At 39.6% G+C, this 15,291-nt stretch overlaps 1 protein-coding gene across 2 annotated transcripts in view; it reads right to left on the minus strand.

The window, feature by feature from the left end:
- itgb2 (integrin, beta 2) overlaps positions 1 to 15,291 on the minus strand; it is a 46,329-nt gene that overhangs the window by 2,429 nt on the left and 28,609 nt on the right. For both annotated transcript variants that reach the window (XM_052148121.1, XM_052148120.1), the window contains exons 6-13: positions 10,850 to 11,091; positions 9,330 to 9,488; positions 9,137 to 9,232; positions 8,327 to 8,416; positions 8,081 to 8,212; positions 5,462 to 5,649; positions 3,371 to 3,603; positions 540 to 756 (exon numbers count right to left, since the gene is read on the minus strand). In XM_052148121.1, coding sequence (XP_052004081.1) covers positions 540 to 756; positions 3,371 to 3,603; positions 5,462 to 5,649; positions 8,081 to 8,212; positions 8,327 to 8,416; positions 9,137 to 9,232; positions 9,330 to 9,488; positions 10,850 to 11,091 — 1,357 coding nt within the window. The remainder of the gene's footprint in view (positions 1 to 539; positions 757 to 3,370; positions 3,604 to 5,461; positions 5,650 to 8,080; positions 8,213 to 8,326; positions 8,417 to 9,136; positions 9,233 to 9,329; positions 9,489 to 10,849; positions 11,092 to 15,291) is intronic.

The raw sequence follows: 15,291 nt of genomic DNA on the forward strand, positions 1-15,291 counted from the left end.
CACTTTCAGATGTGAAAGTGAAACTAAACAGGCACCACATGTGACTTCCAGATGTAAAAGTTAAAGTGGAGATTTAGAGTAAAAAATACTTACATTTTGATCTGTTTCTTACCCACACCTATTATATCGTATCTGAAGATATAGATTTAACCACTCGGGTCATATGGATTACTTATATGTTTCCTTTATGTGATTTTTGGAGCTACATGTACAAAGGTCTGATCACCATTCACTTGCATTTCATGGACCTACAGAGCTGAGATATTCTTCAAAAAATCTTTGTTTGTGTTCTGCTGAAGAAAGAAAGTCAAACACATCCGGGATGGCATGAGGGTTAGTAAATGATGAGAGATTTTTCATTTTTAGGTGAAAAAGTCACATCTCTACTTTAAGTAATTTTCAGCCCAACACTGATTTGCGATCATAAAAAGGTTATGAAAGGCAGCCAAAAGCTATACAAGCTAGATATGGCATCCAACTGTGATTTTGTTAAATATTTATTTTTATAGCACAGATTATTTATTCTGGTGGTTTCTTACCCTGACTGTTGACATGGACGTTGGCAAGTAGGACACGTTTTGCAGTTGGGCTCTTTGTATCCTCTGTCACATTTACATTGGTTACATATGCATTTACCACGATTATGACAAACAGTTCCATCTATTTTACAAGCCTCATCGGATTTTGCACATTGACATGCGGTTCCCTCGTAGCCTTTATCACAATCGCATTTACCACATTTACATTTCCCATGACCTGGAAAAACACAACTGTAGATGAAAAAATGCAAAAACAACAACAAACGAACTAAAACAAACGTCATGGTTACTGTCTGAACCTCCGTTCCCAGAGGAAGGGAACGAGACGTTGTGTCGAATGAGGTGATACAAGGGGTCTCCTTGGGATGCCAAATGTCAAATTGGCAGACAGAATTTGCATGCCCCGCCCCGGACATACGGGTATAAAGGGAAGCGGGGCAGCGGCTGTCAGTCAGGATTTTGCATTGAGGAGTCGAGAATAAGGCACGGCCGTTTACGGTGGTAGGTGTAGTGCTGTGGCAGGAGGGACACAACGTCTCATTCCCTCCCTCAGGGAACGGAGGTTACAACAGTAACCATGACGTTCCCTTTCTGTCACTCACTCAACGTTGTGTCGAATGAAGTGACACAAGGGGTCCCATCTAAAAATGCCACGCACTGACCATGTTACTTGAACTGTCGAGACAGATGCAAGCAGGCTACTGCGTGCTAGAGGCAACTGTGTCGGCTGAACGTAGCCCTCCCCAACGCCCCCAAAAGAGATGTCATATACAGTCCTTAGGTTCCCCGCACTCCAGAGGGGGGGAATAGGTGCTACATGACTAGCATGGGAGCAAGTCCAGCAGCCGCTGACTTTTCCTTTCACTATGTCTCTCGAATAAGACGTGATGCATAGCACGTTCTTAATGCTATGAAATGTGTCTGAGAAGGCATAGTCCTATTCTTTCAGGGGGAAAAGTCCCTGCGGAGGTCACATCCTGCCCAATCTTGGGGGAGGTAACATGTGGCAAATAAACCATGAGGGTTGTGAAGCCGTACGTGGGAGTGGCGCGGTGGTCGGTCCAGCCTAATGAGGGGGAGCCCTTCAAGTGCGGCGACCGGGGCTGCCCAAGGGAAATGCGGGTCCGCCGACAGGGGGACCGTACCATTGGAAATACATCACGGGGAGTTTGCCTGAGAAGGGAACTAAGCCTGTGGATTCCGACCCCAGTACAGAGCACCTGTGACTCGTAGTGGGTCTGAATGCGAATTGCTCCACAGAATTCGCAGGCCAGAAAGCTAGGAAGGAGAACATCCAGGGAGCTACGCTTAGTGGCTAACCTGGGATAGAAGGCACACTGGATCAACTTGGAGAAGGACGCTGTGTGCAAGCGGAACACCCGGTCGGTTGTGCCGCGTTACCGAGTTCTACCGGCTCGGACCTGACAAAACACGGGACGAGACCGACTCAATCTTGAGATTGTAAAATCTGGCGAAGGTATAGGGTGTTGCCCAGCTCAAAGCCCTCCTCCTGGGGCAACTTGCTTGCAGGTTCATGACCTGGTCCCTGAAGGAGGTCATTGGAACCTTGGGCATGTCGCCCGGTCATGGCCTTAGGATAACATGAGTATGTGCTGGACCGAACTCCAGGCAGGTGTTGCTGACAGAGAACGCTTGCAGGTCAACCCTCTTGATGGAGGCTAATGGAAGTTTCCAGTCCAGCCTCACACTCTCGGCGGCCTGAGAAAGCATAGCGGACATCTGCGCGTCAGCCTCAGACTGGGCGAGTAGACCCGAAGGTGGCAGCATCAGACGCCGCTGTGACGCTCTCCGATGTAGCGGCGATGTCATCATCCAATTCCGGGGGCTCAAGGGAGAATGCCGGCTGGCCGTGAGGCGTGCTGCACTCATCCTGAGCTCGGACGGAAGCAAGCAAGCGTGCCGGGGGGCGGGTGGTTTGTGGGGATTTACATGGCGAAACCGAGCCCGTTGGCATTCCCAAATTGCCTTCATCGGCAGCCGGGTCATCCTCAATTCCGTGGGAAGATGGAACGACGCGGGTGGCAGCTGAAGTGGCGTTCTCTCGTGAGAAAAGAAAGCCGCGACCGCAATGTTGCCATGGCTATGTTCTCGCACCAGGAACTACACAGAGGCGGAAAGACATCTTTAAAAAGACGTGTCCTGAAAAGGACGTTCAATGCCTGCTGTGTATTGCTCTTTTATGAGTGGGAACTCAAACTCTTTTTGAGGAAATAAACTCTTTTTAGGAGGACACTCTTTCAGGCAATGAAAGCACTGTCGAAGCGCCCAGGTGAACTCAGCTTTGCTGTTGCACAAACGTTCGGCTCCGAAGAAAAAATTCTGACTGACAGATGCTGCCCCGCTTCCCTTTATACCCGTATGTCTGGGGCGGGGCATGCAAATTCTGTCTGCCAATTTGACATTGGCCTTTTCTCAAGTTCAGAGGGACATTTGGCATCCCAAGAAGACCCCTTGTGTCACTTCATTAGAAAGGGAACTAACTTAAATATAGGCCTATAATGAATATTTAATCTACTTTATGATTTAAGATAATTGTACATGTTAAATTTAATTTACATGTTGCCATCCAGATAAAGAAATTTGAAAAGCAACTCTTCTTCAATGCCTTAAAGGACCTTAAAAAATTAGTTCAAGTTCTTTGAGAGTAAATTACATCTTAAGGTGTAGGTGTACTACTCTGTGACATAAACAAAAAAGACAATTAAATTGTTAATCGGAATTAATAGTATAACAATAAATTGTCAGCAATAAAGGATTATGACAATCCTACTAAAACACTTTTTAAGTATCAGCTTCTCGCCATGATTCACCTGCACACTGTTTCTTGTAAACATTTTCACAGTGCTCATCATCACATTCACAGTATTCGCCATAGAAATTGCCGCCGCTCTCTGTGAGGTGGCACTGACATCGTCCGCACACACAATCCCCTTTTCCCTCGCATTCTGTCCCGTTGTCCTTCCTGCATTGTGCTTTTAGTGAGGCCTCGTCCTTTTGGCCTAGTTTGCACTCACAGCGCTGCCCTAAGAATCCAGTATTACACCTATGGGCAGGTTATGCAGTATATTAGAGATACACAGTATAATGGACAGTCTGTTTGGACAGTTTAAAATGCTTCCACTACTGCCTATTGTATACAGCCGTGGCCAAAAGTATTGGCAGTGAAATAAATGTTGTGTTTCGCAAAGTTTTCTGCTTCAGTTGTTGTGGTGTTGATTCACATTATTTCTAGATTATTGTGCAGAGTGTTCAGATGCATTTGAAATATTTGCAAAAAGCTTCATTGGCCAAAAAAATTTACTTTATCACAAAAAACTAAATTTCACAGTTTTTTGGCCCTGGCATAAAATGACCAGCTAACATAATTTCATTAATCATATCAGCAGCACCTGGGAAAGTGTGAATGAGCACTAGTCAGGTGAAATCACTATCATTCTGATTGGATTATAATAGCAGACTGATTGCTATAAAAGGAGGGAAGATGTGCTTCCAATTATTGTGTTCTTGTTAGCAATGGTTACCTCTAAAGTAAAACGTGCAGCCACCATCGCTTTGCATCAAAATGGCCTCACATGCAAGGAAATTGCTGCAAAGAATATTGCACCTGAAATAACCATTCACCGGATCATCAAGAACTTCAAGGAGAGAGGTTAAACTGCAGTGAAGGCTTCAGGACGTCCCAGAGTGTCCAGGAAGCACCAGGACCATCTCCTCCTGAGGAGTCAGCTACGGAATCGTGTCACCACCAGTGCAGAGCTTGCTCAATATTGGCAGCAGGTTGGTGTGAGTACATCTGCACGCACAGTGAGGCGAAAACTTTTGGACAATGGCCTGGTGTCAAGAAGGGCAGCAAAGAAGCCACTTCTCTCCAAGAAAAACATCAAGGACAGACTGAAATTCTGCAGGAAGTACAAGGATTGGACAGCAGAAGACTGGTGCAAAGTTATTTTCTCTGATGAAGCCCCCTTCCGACTGTTTGGGACATCTGGAAAATCGATAGTCTGGAGAAGAAAAGGTGAATGCTACCTGTGTCGTGCCAACAGTGAAGCATCCTGAGACCATCCAGAGTGGGCTCTCTTATAATTCTGCCCAAAAACTCAATAAATAATCTGCCCATAAATAAAGAATGGTATCAAAACATCCTGCAAGAACAACTTCTCCCAATGATCCAGGAGCAATTTGGTGATGATCCGTGCATTTTCCAGCATGATGGAGCACCATGTCACAGGTCAAGAGTAATAATGAAGTGAGATCATTACATTGAAATTTTGGATCCGTGGCCAGGCAACTCCCCGGATCTTAATCCCATAGAGGACCTGTGGTCAATCCTCAAAAGGCGAGTGGACCCACAAATTGTGATAAACTCCGAGCACTAATAAGGCAAGAATGGATCGCCATCAGTCAGGATTTGGCCCAGAAGCTGATATCCAGCATGCCAGACTGAGTTGCACAGGTTATGAAGAACAAAGGTCAACACTGTAAATATTGACTATTTGCATATATTGAATGTTTTTGCCAATAAAAGCCTTTAAAACTCATGAAATGCTTATTGTATTCCAGAATACCATAGAAACATGTGAAAAAATTATCTACAAATACTGAAGCAGCAAACTTTGCAAAACACAAAATTTATGTCACTGACAATACTTTTGGCCACTGCTGTAGGCAACAGTGGAAGTATAATACTTCAAACAAATGTTAGTTTTAATATTGAGCATGTCAAGAATATGTCCTGGTTATATTTCACCCTAAAAGAAATACATAATTTTGTTGAAATATATGGTGAAATACGACCCAGGTATGTTTATTGTGAGATTCACCCATACAGGGCCTTTTGAATTTAAAACCAGTAAAAGTAACTAAAAAGAAAAGAATAAGGGCAAAGGATATTTTTCGAGTACCTGCAGCCACCACAGACGACTTTGCCATTTCCTCCACAGTGGGGATGATTTTCATTTGTGTCATCACATTCACACTCGCATCGAGTTGCAACATTTACCTTTAGTTTTTCACTAAAGCCTAATGGCCCGATGAGGAAACTCTGAGGCTTAATACATTTCTCAGCTGTAACTGTCACCTTAAAAGTCACCTGAAAAGATTCCGTTAAGAATAACAAAGTAATTCACAGAGTCTAAAATTGTGTCTTATTGCACTTATTAATATTGCTAATATGATGATTAAGGAATCTGCAACATTAGGCATGTGTATGATTATGATTATTTACACATCATTGGATGAGAAATGTTGAAGGCTTGAATGGCCAGAAGTTGTGCAACACTCTGTACAACACTAATAATGGGAGAATGCTCAAACTAATACTCTTTAAATGAGATGTTACCATGAGCATTGATTTAAAATGAGGATTGTTGCATAATAAGAATGTCACATCACACTGTGTGGGCAATGCCATCTCTTGCGGAGCGCTCTGCTTTTCTATTCTAACCTTTCTATGTGCAAAAGAAATGTTTGGGAGTCTAAAATGTATTTTTCCTCTTGACACACTAAAGCTGAAGATATAAATATCCATCTTATGACAAATGTTTTTGTGAAACATCTTAAATGCCTAAAACATTTGCACAATACTGTGTGTGTGTGTGTGTGTGTGTGTGTGTGTGTGTGTGTATATGTATGTATATGTATGTGTGTGTGTATGTATATATATATATATATATATATATATATATATATATATATATATATATATATATACAGGGTTGGGAAGATTACTTTTGAAATTTATTCCACTACAGAATACAGAGTATATGCTGTAACATGTGATTTGTTACATATTTCGTTGATTACTCAAGGTCAGTAACATATTCTAAATACTTTGGATTTCTTCTTCAGTACTGGTAGATTTTTTTCACTTGTTTTGACTATAAAAATTCTGCCAGTACAGTCAGACAAAATACACATGTTAAAAAAACATTCTCTGAAAAAATGAAATATCTTATGCAGTGTTGTTTCTAAAACAATATAAATCAAATGTATCTTTTTTAAGGAGTTTTAGACATTTTTACAGGAAAACAATACAAAAATTATTATCAAGAATATGATTTTTGCCCTAATATCAAAGGTCTTACTATAAAAAAAATAATTATGATCGAACATGAATTTTCTTGATAAAAAAAATAGGATTGTGTCTGGTAACATGTTCATGTAAAATGGCTAGAAATAGCATTTTAGCTTGGCGTAAAGTTTACAATTTACACAAGGTTTATTTCTATTTCTTCTGCTCCAAACTTACTTCAAACCTTCTTCTCTGTCTGCTCGTATGAATGTAACACATCATAAGAAAGTGTTTCACCGCTGTTCAAATGCACTTTGGATCGCATAATTTATATGTGTAAATGTTTTCCATCTGAAAGGACTAAATATTAAATTAATGAAATGACAATAAAATGCAAAGTAATCAAAATACATTTTGAATGTATATGTATTCTAATTAAAATGATTTAAATTGTAACTGTAGTGGAATACAGTTACTTATATTTTGTATTTTAAATACTTAATCATGTTACATGTATTCTGTTACTCCCCATCACTGTATATATATATATATATATATATATATATATATATATATATATATATATATATATATATATATATATACCCTGTATGCACAGCAAAATATAGGTGAAAAGTCATGTGACAGAACGCGTTTCCTCCTTGTTGCTGCGTTTGGCTGACTACCACTGATTTCTGCCTCTGACGTTTGCAACAGGTCTACAAATCGGGCTGAATGCGAAAGTAACTAGTGGAAATAGACGTACTTATTACAATATAAACAGCTCATCCACTCAACTCACAAAACTACAATATCTGTGAATGATCCAGATTTTAGCAAGAACTCATCTTGGCTAAATTAAAACTGCACCTCTGTGTCAACCCCTTGACTCTCATTGCACCTCTTGAGTTTACCAATGTTTTAATTATTGGTCCAAAAAGACAGTGAGGTTAATAATAATAATGGTAATAATAATAATAATAATAATAGCCAAAAAACAGTTGGTGCTAAGAAATGAAAGATATTGTACATGACATGTGCTTGTTACTGTATTATTGTAGTTGTTATTTTTGAAGTAATTTAAAAATGTTTAAAAACATTGATAAACTTGATATCACTTTGATGTGACTTGGTTTTAAAAATAGCATGTTGATATAAAAATAAAAATTATTATAGTATTTCGTCTTGTTGGTAAGGTAATTGACATATGCTGTAATGCTGCCTTCAAGTGCATCTTGGAAGCTCTTATGTCTGAGTTGGGCATTCGTTATTATAACATGTTCATTTGCAAATAAGCCAAACTAAAGCAAATACACAATGTACGAATTCAAAAGTTCCTTTTTCCCATTGTACTAGTAGTGTTATTATCAAGAAAATTTAAGATGAAACTTTGTCAAAACATTGCTAAACTGTGCTAAACAAATCACTACAATGTTGCACATGCAAGCACTCATATGGGGAAATATTCCAGTGATTCACATTTAAAACTTCACACTTTTGGTAAACTCACCTTTTCAAATTTCACATTATCACATTTCCCCTGGTCACTGGTCTTTGTTTCACCATTACAGTTCGATGTGTATTTCACAGATATGAAGTCTGGGAGTGTATCATGTGCCACAATCACTTCCGAGGTTAGGTTCTGTTTAATAGGTTAAATAGGTCAAGCTCTGCTCTGGTAGCTGATGATTTTTGATAAACTTTTGATGAGGCTTTTGATAAAACACATCACAATTCAAAATCCAATTGCACTCACTTTGTATGCATCCACAATTAGATTAACAACATTGTTTGAGTCATCAGAAAGCACTCCAACTGCAGATTTAGGGATCAGTTTGCTTAGCTCCTGTTAAAGAACACACAACTGTAATCAAGTACACCATTGTGCAACTACTATTAAGAATAATAATATGCAAATAATGACCTCCCCAATATGTTTTTAATAAACATTGATATATGAACTACCAGATGGTAGTTGGACTGATTTACATTTTTGTTAACCTTACATATTAGCATTTTAAGGTTGTTTTTAAAAAGTGCACAGTAACACAGTGGTGGTTTTCATCTTATTTTGACGTGATAACCTGCTGTTTAGTGAGAGAAAGAGTCATCCTAGCCAATTCAGTGAGGTGGGGAGTTGTCTGACAGATTAAGTCCAATGACTCCTACTGTATGTTTGATTTGGACTGATTCAACAAATTCAAGTGATGCTATTAATGAACCGTATCAATTGAGTGTTTAATTTGCAAACTGGACAGCGTATTGCAGTGTTTTTGTGTGCAATTAGCGAAGACAACGCAACAGAAAATTGTGTTCGATATGTGCTGTCAATATATTATTTTGCAGTCGTTTTCTCTCATTACATACAACTCACAAGTTTACAACTCAGAAAAAAATAGGCCTTTTCGTTGGAGCTGTGGAGCAAAAAGTGCCGCAATTCCCACTGACATATACTGTATGTATGAGCTGTTGGCTCATGGGCTTCTGGATTGGTTGTGTCTTCATCACATTCCCCTTCTCTTGAATAGCGGTGAGGGAAACACTAAACTAAATATGATTTACTCACTGTGTATACAGTTTCCATTTTCTTGGTGACTGCAAAAATTGGTTGTATGTTCTTCTCCTCCAGCTTTCGCGCTATCTGCCCAACAGATGGATAGTCCTGAAAACAGATCATGCCATAGTTTTAACTTTTTCATGGTTTAGTTCAGATGTTCTTAACAAATATCAAAAACTATAAAACCAGAAATTAATCATACCCAGATGTTGTTCTTGCTGTACATGTTGTTGATCAGTTGACAGGTTTCTTTGTTTGGTTCTAGAATGGCAGCAAGTTTTCCATCACCTGCCATGTGGAAGCCGTCATCTGTGGCCAGTACCAACAGCCGAGTGCTACTATTTGCCCAACCAATTTCATTCTGTGTGTGGAGAAAACATTAAGCTTGGTATTTGCTCAAATCGGTGGTCGAAGTCGGAAATTTTGTTTTGTTTCAGGTATGTATGTAAAATGAATATATATATATACACACACACACACACACACACACACACACACACACACACACACACACACACACACACACACACACACACACACACACACACTGCTGTTCAAATATTTGGGGTCACTTGACTGAAATGTTTCTCATGATCTTAAAAACCTTTTAATCTGAAGGCATATTCTTAAATTTTTCAAATGAGTTTTGTAGACAAAAATATAATTGTGCCAATATTGATTTCATTATAAAACTAAGTTTTTTTAAATGGATGACTTTGACTGAATACTTAAGGAAAGCAGCCAGTAAGTGCCCAACATAGATGGGAACTTCTTCAATATTGTTTAAAAAGCATCCTAGGGTGACACCTCAAGTAGTTATTTGAGAAAATGTCAAGAGTACATGTCTGCAAATTCTAGGGAAAGGGTGGCTACTTTGAAGATGCTAAAATATAACACAATTTTGATTTATTTTGGATTTTTATATTCACAACATAATTCCCATAATTCCATTTATGTTATTGCATAGTTTAGATGACTTTACTGTTATTCTAAAATGTGAAAAAATGGTTGTGACTATAAACTGTGTTATATATTTATAAGTCATAGAAAAACTTTTTTTTTTTTATTACATTTTAGTTTTATAATGAAATAAATAAATATGGTTATATTTTTGTCTACAAAACAAATTTAAAACTTTTAAGTCAAATACACCTTCAGAGCAAAAGATTTTTAAGATCATGAGAAACAAGTGTTGCAAAACCTTTTTTTGTGTGTATATATGTATATATGTATATATATATATATATATATATATATATATATATATATATATATATAATTTTTTCTCCCCAATTTGGCATCCCCAATTTCCATTGTGCTCTAGGTCCTCATGGTAGCGTAGGACGAATCTCAGTTACCTCCGCGCTGAGACCGTCAATCGTGCATGTTATCATGTTGCTTGTTGAGCGTATTACCTCGGAGACCTAGCACGTTTGGAGGCTTCACGCTTTTCTCTGCAGCATCCACGCACAACTCACCATTGCCCCACTGAGAGCGAGAACCACATTATAGAGACCACGAGGAGGTAAACCCGACGTGGCACTACCCACCCTAGCAACTGGGCCAAGTGGTTGCTTTGGAAGCCTGACTTGAAGCACGCCCTGGATTCGAACTTGCGACTCCAGGTGTGGTAGGCAACATCTTTACTTGCTGAGCTACACAGGCCCCCATGTATAAAATCTGATAATTTCATGATATGTTAAATAATTAAACAAATCTCACCTCGCAGACTGCAGCTTGCATGATGGCATCCAGACTTCCTTCTGGGGGGTCCAGGTTGCCAGATATGTTCTGCTTTGCTACCATGTCTTTGAATTGGTCTCCGTTTTTCGTCAGGGAAAGGACATGCTGAAAGCCAAATGCTGGCTGACATGGTACATTTTTGTCCGGACAAGGTCTTTTGAGCTTGTCTACATTGGTATCAGTGAATGGAAGAAGCGTCTTGTCAACAAACGAACCAAAACCTGAATCAGGAAAGGAGATTCATTACCTATTAAATGTTTTTTTTTAATATTATTATTGTGTGTAAGTCAACGTGAAATTCCATTCACAATGCATTTAGCCCCTATACCTTTGGTGAAGTCAGCAGAAAGGGAAAGTATTTTTTAAAAGATGATATTATTTAATTTAGGGATGCACTGATCGATCGGCCACTGATCTAGATCAGCAATCAGATTAATCATGCCTAAATTCAGGACTGATTTTTTTGTTTTTATCGCAGCACAAACAAAATCACACATATACTGCTAACTCCTAATGAATGAGTGCTTGCTCAGCTCTCGAAGCACAACATTATGGCCACTGGGGGGTGTTATTCACCATTCTGAGCATTCACAAATTTATACTCTCAGACAAGCAGATGAATATGTATATTAAGGTGACAATTTTCAAGACTCGTTACGGTAGTAATTCTGACTCGCTGTATAGTTAGACACAGAGAGAACAAAGATTCTGCAAAAGGGATATAAAAATGAATTAAATATGAAATAAATAAGCAAAGCCAAATCTGAGTGTACTTTTTTGTGATTTTCACCCCTCTTCTCCCAAATTGGAATGCCCGATTCCCAATGCACTCTAAGTCCTCGTGGTTACATTGTGACTCAATCCAGGTGGTGGAGGACGAATCTCAGTTTCCTCCGTGTCTGAGACTGTCAATCCATGCAATTTATTACATGGCTTGTTGAGCGTGTTACCGAGGAGACGTAGCGAGTGTAGAGGCCAACGCTATTCTCTGCAGCATCCACGTACAACTCACCACGTGCCTCATCGAGAGGAAGACCCACATTATAGCAACCACGAGGAGGTTACCCAATGTGACTCTATCCTCCCTAGCAACCGGGCCAATTTGGTTGCTAAGGAGACCTGGCTGGAGTCTCTCAGCACACCCTAGATTCAAACTCACAACTTTAGGGGTGTTAGTCAGTGAGCTACCCAGGCTCCAAATCTGAGTGTTCTTGATGTAACATGAGTTGCGACAGTTAGTGACAGTTTAGGATTTATTCATACTTTCAGTTTCACTAACTCCATCACGTCCACTGTCGGTGTCAATGAAATGGGTGTGCTCACAATCTCTCATCAGCCCCTCATCCCAGCGCTACTTTGTGAAAACTCAGATTTAAATCAGATATACTGTAAATGTTTGTCAGAATACCACCAATAACAGCAATAACAGTTTAACCTTCGATACCTTTATGCAGCTGCTTAATAATTAGTGATTTGCATTACAAAAATACAGCAAAGATGGTAATCAAATCATAGATACTAATGATTTCTCACTGGATCAGTTTTGGAGCTTGTAATGGATATATATCTCTTATTTTTAAAAGTATCTCTGCTTTGTGTGATGCTCTCATGGTGTTTACTGGTTGTCAGTAAGGCTTGGCGATATTTCGGCATGAAATAAAAATTTCCCCTATTTATTTTATTAATGCATGTTACTGGTCTTATTCATCCATGCATATTGGCTGTTTTATATATATATATATATATAAAACAAATTGACCTATCAACAAACTAAAAAAAAGGTGTATTTTCGGCTGTTTTCCTACAAAACTCAAGTTTCTTACCCCAAATTTCCTTGGTTACGGCCAGCTGGCTTGAATTTACATTTCGAATGAGGTGGAATAACGGCTAATTCGTGGATGTGTTCGAGATATTTCACGCTTGAATGTGATCACTACTGAATACAACACTTTGGATACCTCTGGAGTTTATTCATACTTTTTAATGAAGGTATCTTGTGATGAACAGCATGATTAAGTGTTTTTTTCCCCTTTATATTTAGTGATTCAAAATGTTAAAATATTGTTATCTTTTGCTTGCTCGTTTTTCAACTGCTACAGCCTCGTCAGAAGCCAAGACCACGATGTGCTTGTGTGTTTATGTTGTCAGTTTGATGATCAATGTGTTGAGATTGCTGCTCAATTTCACCGATAACACACTCTGGCTCAAGCAGCATGGTGGCAGGGGTGTGTGTTTGTGTCCACTGCAAACTCATTCACATCTGCCTCCACTCCGGTATGCAACGGCCACTTTATGCAATCCAATCAACAACTGATGGATAAACTCCCAGGCCAACATTTTTTTCTTGTTCAATAAGCCATTTTACTAGGAAAAACATCACAATACTGAAGTAAAGTCGGTCGCAACTTCCGTTTCATGCCGACATGAAATTATATCTCGATATTTTTCAGCCCATCGACGATATTCTATATATCTCGATATTTATGTATTTGCTCTAAAATGGATCAAAATTTATTTTATTGGCTCAAAAGTGATCAGAGGAACCATTATTTCCTCCAAACAGCCATTCCAGCCAAGTAGATTAATATTTTCAAGATTATTAAAAAAAATATATATTATTCGTTTTTGACTAAATAAACACAGAGAATGAAATTCAGTAATTTTAATTGATATGCACTTTTTTAATTTATATTTCATATAAAATGATACAAAGTAGCTTAATAAAAAGCATTATTTACCTTCATATATTTTTACTAATACATTTTTGTGAATGAAAAAGGTGTGCAAAGCTACTTCACTGACTTATTTTTTAAACCCAGTTGAACATTGCCAGAGACTATTTAGCAGAAACCGATGGAGTGCGTACTCCAGGTAGGGAATGAGGTTTTGCCCCAAGTGAAGGAGTTCAAGTACCTCGGGGTCTTGTTCACGAGTGAGGGGACAATGGAGCGGGAGGTTGGCCGGAGAATCGGGGCAGCGGTGGCAGTATTGCTCTCGCTCTATCGCACCGTTGTCACGAAAAGAGAGCTGAGCCGAAAGGCAAAGCTCTCGATCTACCGGTAAATTTTTGTTCCTACCCTCACCTATGGTCATGAAGGTTGGGTCATGACCGAAAGAACTAGGTCACGAGTACAAGCGGCCGAAATGGGCTTCCTCAGAAGGGTGGCGGGCTTCTCCCTTAGAGATAGGGTGAGGAGCTCAGTCATCCGTGAGGAGCTCGGAGTAGAGCCGCTGCTCCTTTGCGTCGAAAGGAGCCAGTTGAGGTGGTTTGGGCATCTGGTAAGGATGTCCCCTGGCCGCCTCCCTAGGGAGGTGTTTCAGGCACGTCCAGCTGGGAGGAGGCCTCGGGGAAGACCCAGGAATAGGTGGAGAGATTACATCTCCACACTGGCCTGGGAACGCCTCGGGGTCCCCCAGTCAGAGCTGGTTAATGTGGCTCGGGATAGGGAAGTTTGGGGCCCCTGCTGGAGCAGCTGCCCCCGTGACCCGACTTCGGATAAGCGGTTGAAGATGGATGGATGGATGGATGGATATTTAGCAGAGTCAGGCCACTTCTATTAAAATGAATGGGAGAACATGGAACGCTCAATGGTCTACCTTCAGAAAGGTAGTACCGCCTTACAGGTAAAAGAGCCAATCGTATTTACATTTATGCATTTGGCTGACTCTTTTATCCAAATCGACTTACAGAGCCCTTATTACAGGGACAATCCCCCTGGAGCAACCTGGAGTTAAGTGCCTTGCTCAAGGACACAATGGTGTTGGCTGTGGGGCTCGAACCAGCATCCTTCTGATTACCAGATTACCAGTTATGTGCTTTAGACCACTACACCACCACCACTCACATGGTAATATTTTAGATACAGACATCGCCTGTCAATCATCTAAAAAAAACTTGCATGCGCATTAGCTATACAAGCTGGGAAAAAATATTATTTTTTGCGTAATCTGAGGTAAAGACGCACTTTTATGGTACCAGCATTGTCAGATTTTACTGCTGAATTGAAATATGTTCTTTTATCGTAATCTTGACCAACCGTTTTTGACATTTCAGTGTTCCCACATTCAAGTATATAAGAGCTACACTTTCATCATGACTGGAAATAGTCTACCGAGAGCATTCCACAGATGGCCATTAGTGGACTGACTTGCTAGAAAGACTTTGACATTGTTACAGTTCTAAAATATTACCATGGGACATGTCAGGTTTGTTATTATAATATAATGTTGAATTATCTTTATTATTCTGATTATTAGATTCGTGTTATAAAAAAGACATATATTTCTGTCCTGTTTACTTCACAAGAATCGTATATTTTGACACCGAAAGGGCAATGTGTATTTGACAGTTTACAATGATCTGCATTTCATGAAATGTTGTCAACTCTTTTTCATATTCTGTGCCGAGTTTGTAAATTTGT

Source organism: Xyrauchen texanus, chromosome 18 (genome assembly GCF_025860055.1).
Source record: "Xyrauchen texanus isolate HMW12.3.18 chromosome 18, RBS_HiC_50CHRs, whole genome shotgun sequence".
In the NCBI taxonomy this organism is placed as follows: Eukaryota; Metazoa; Chordata; class Actinopteri; order Cypriniformes; family Catostomidae; genus Xyrauchen; species Xyrauchen texanus.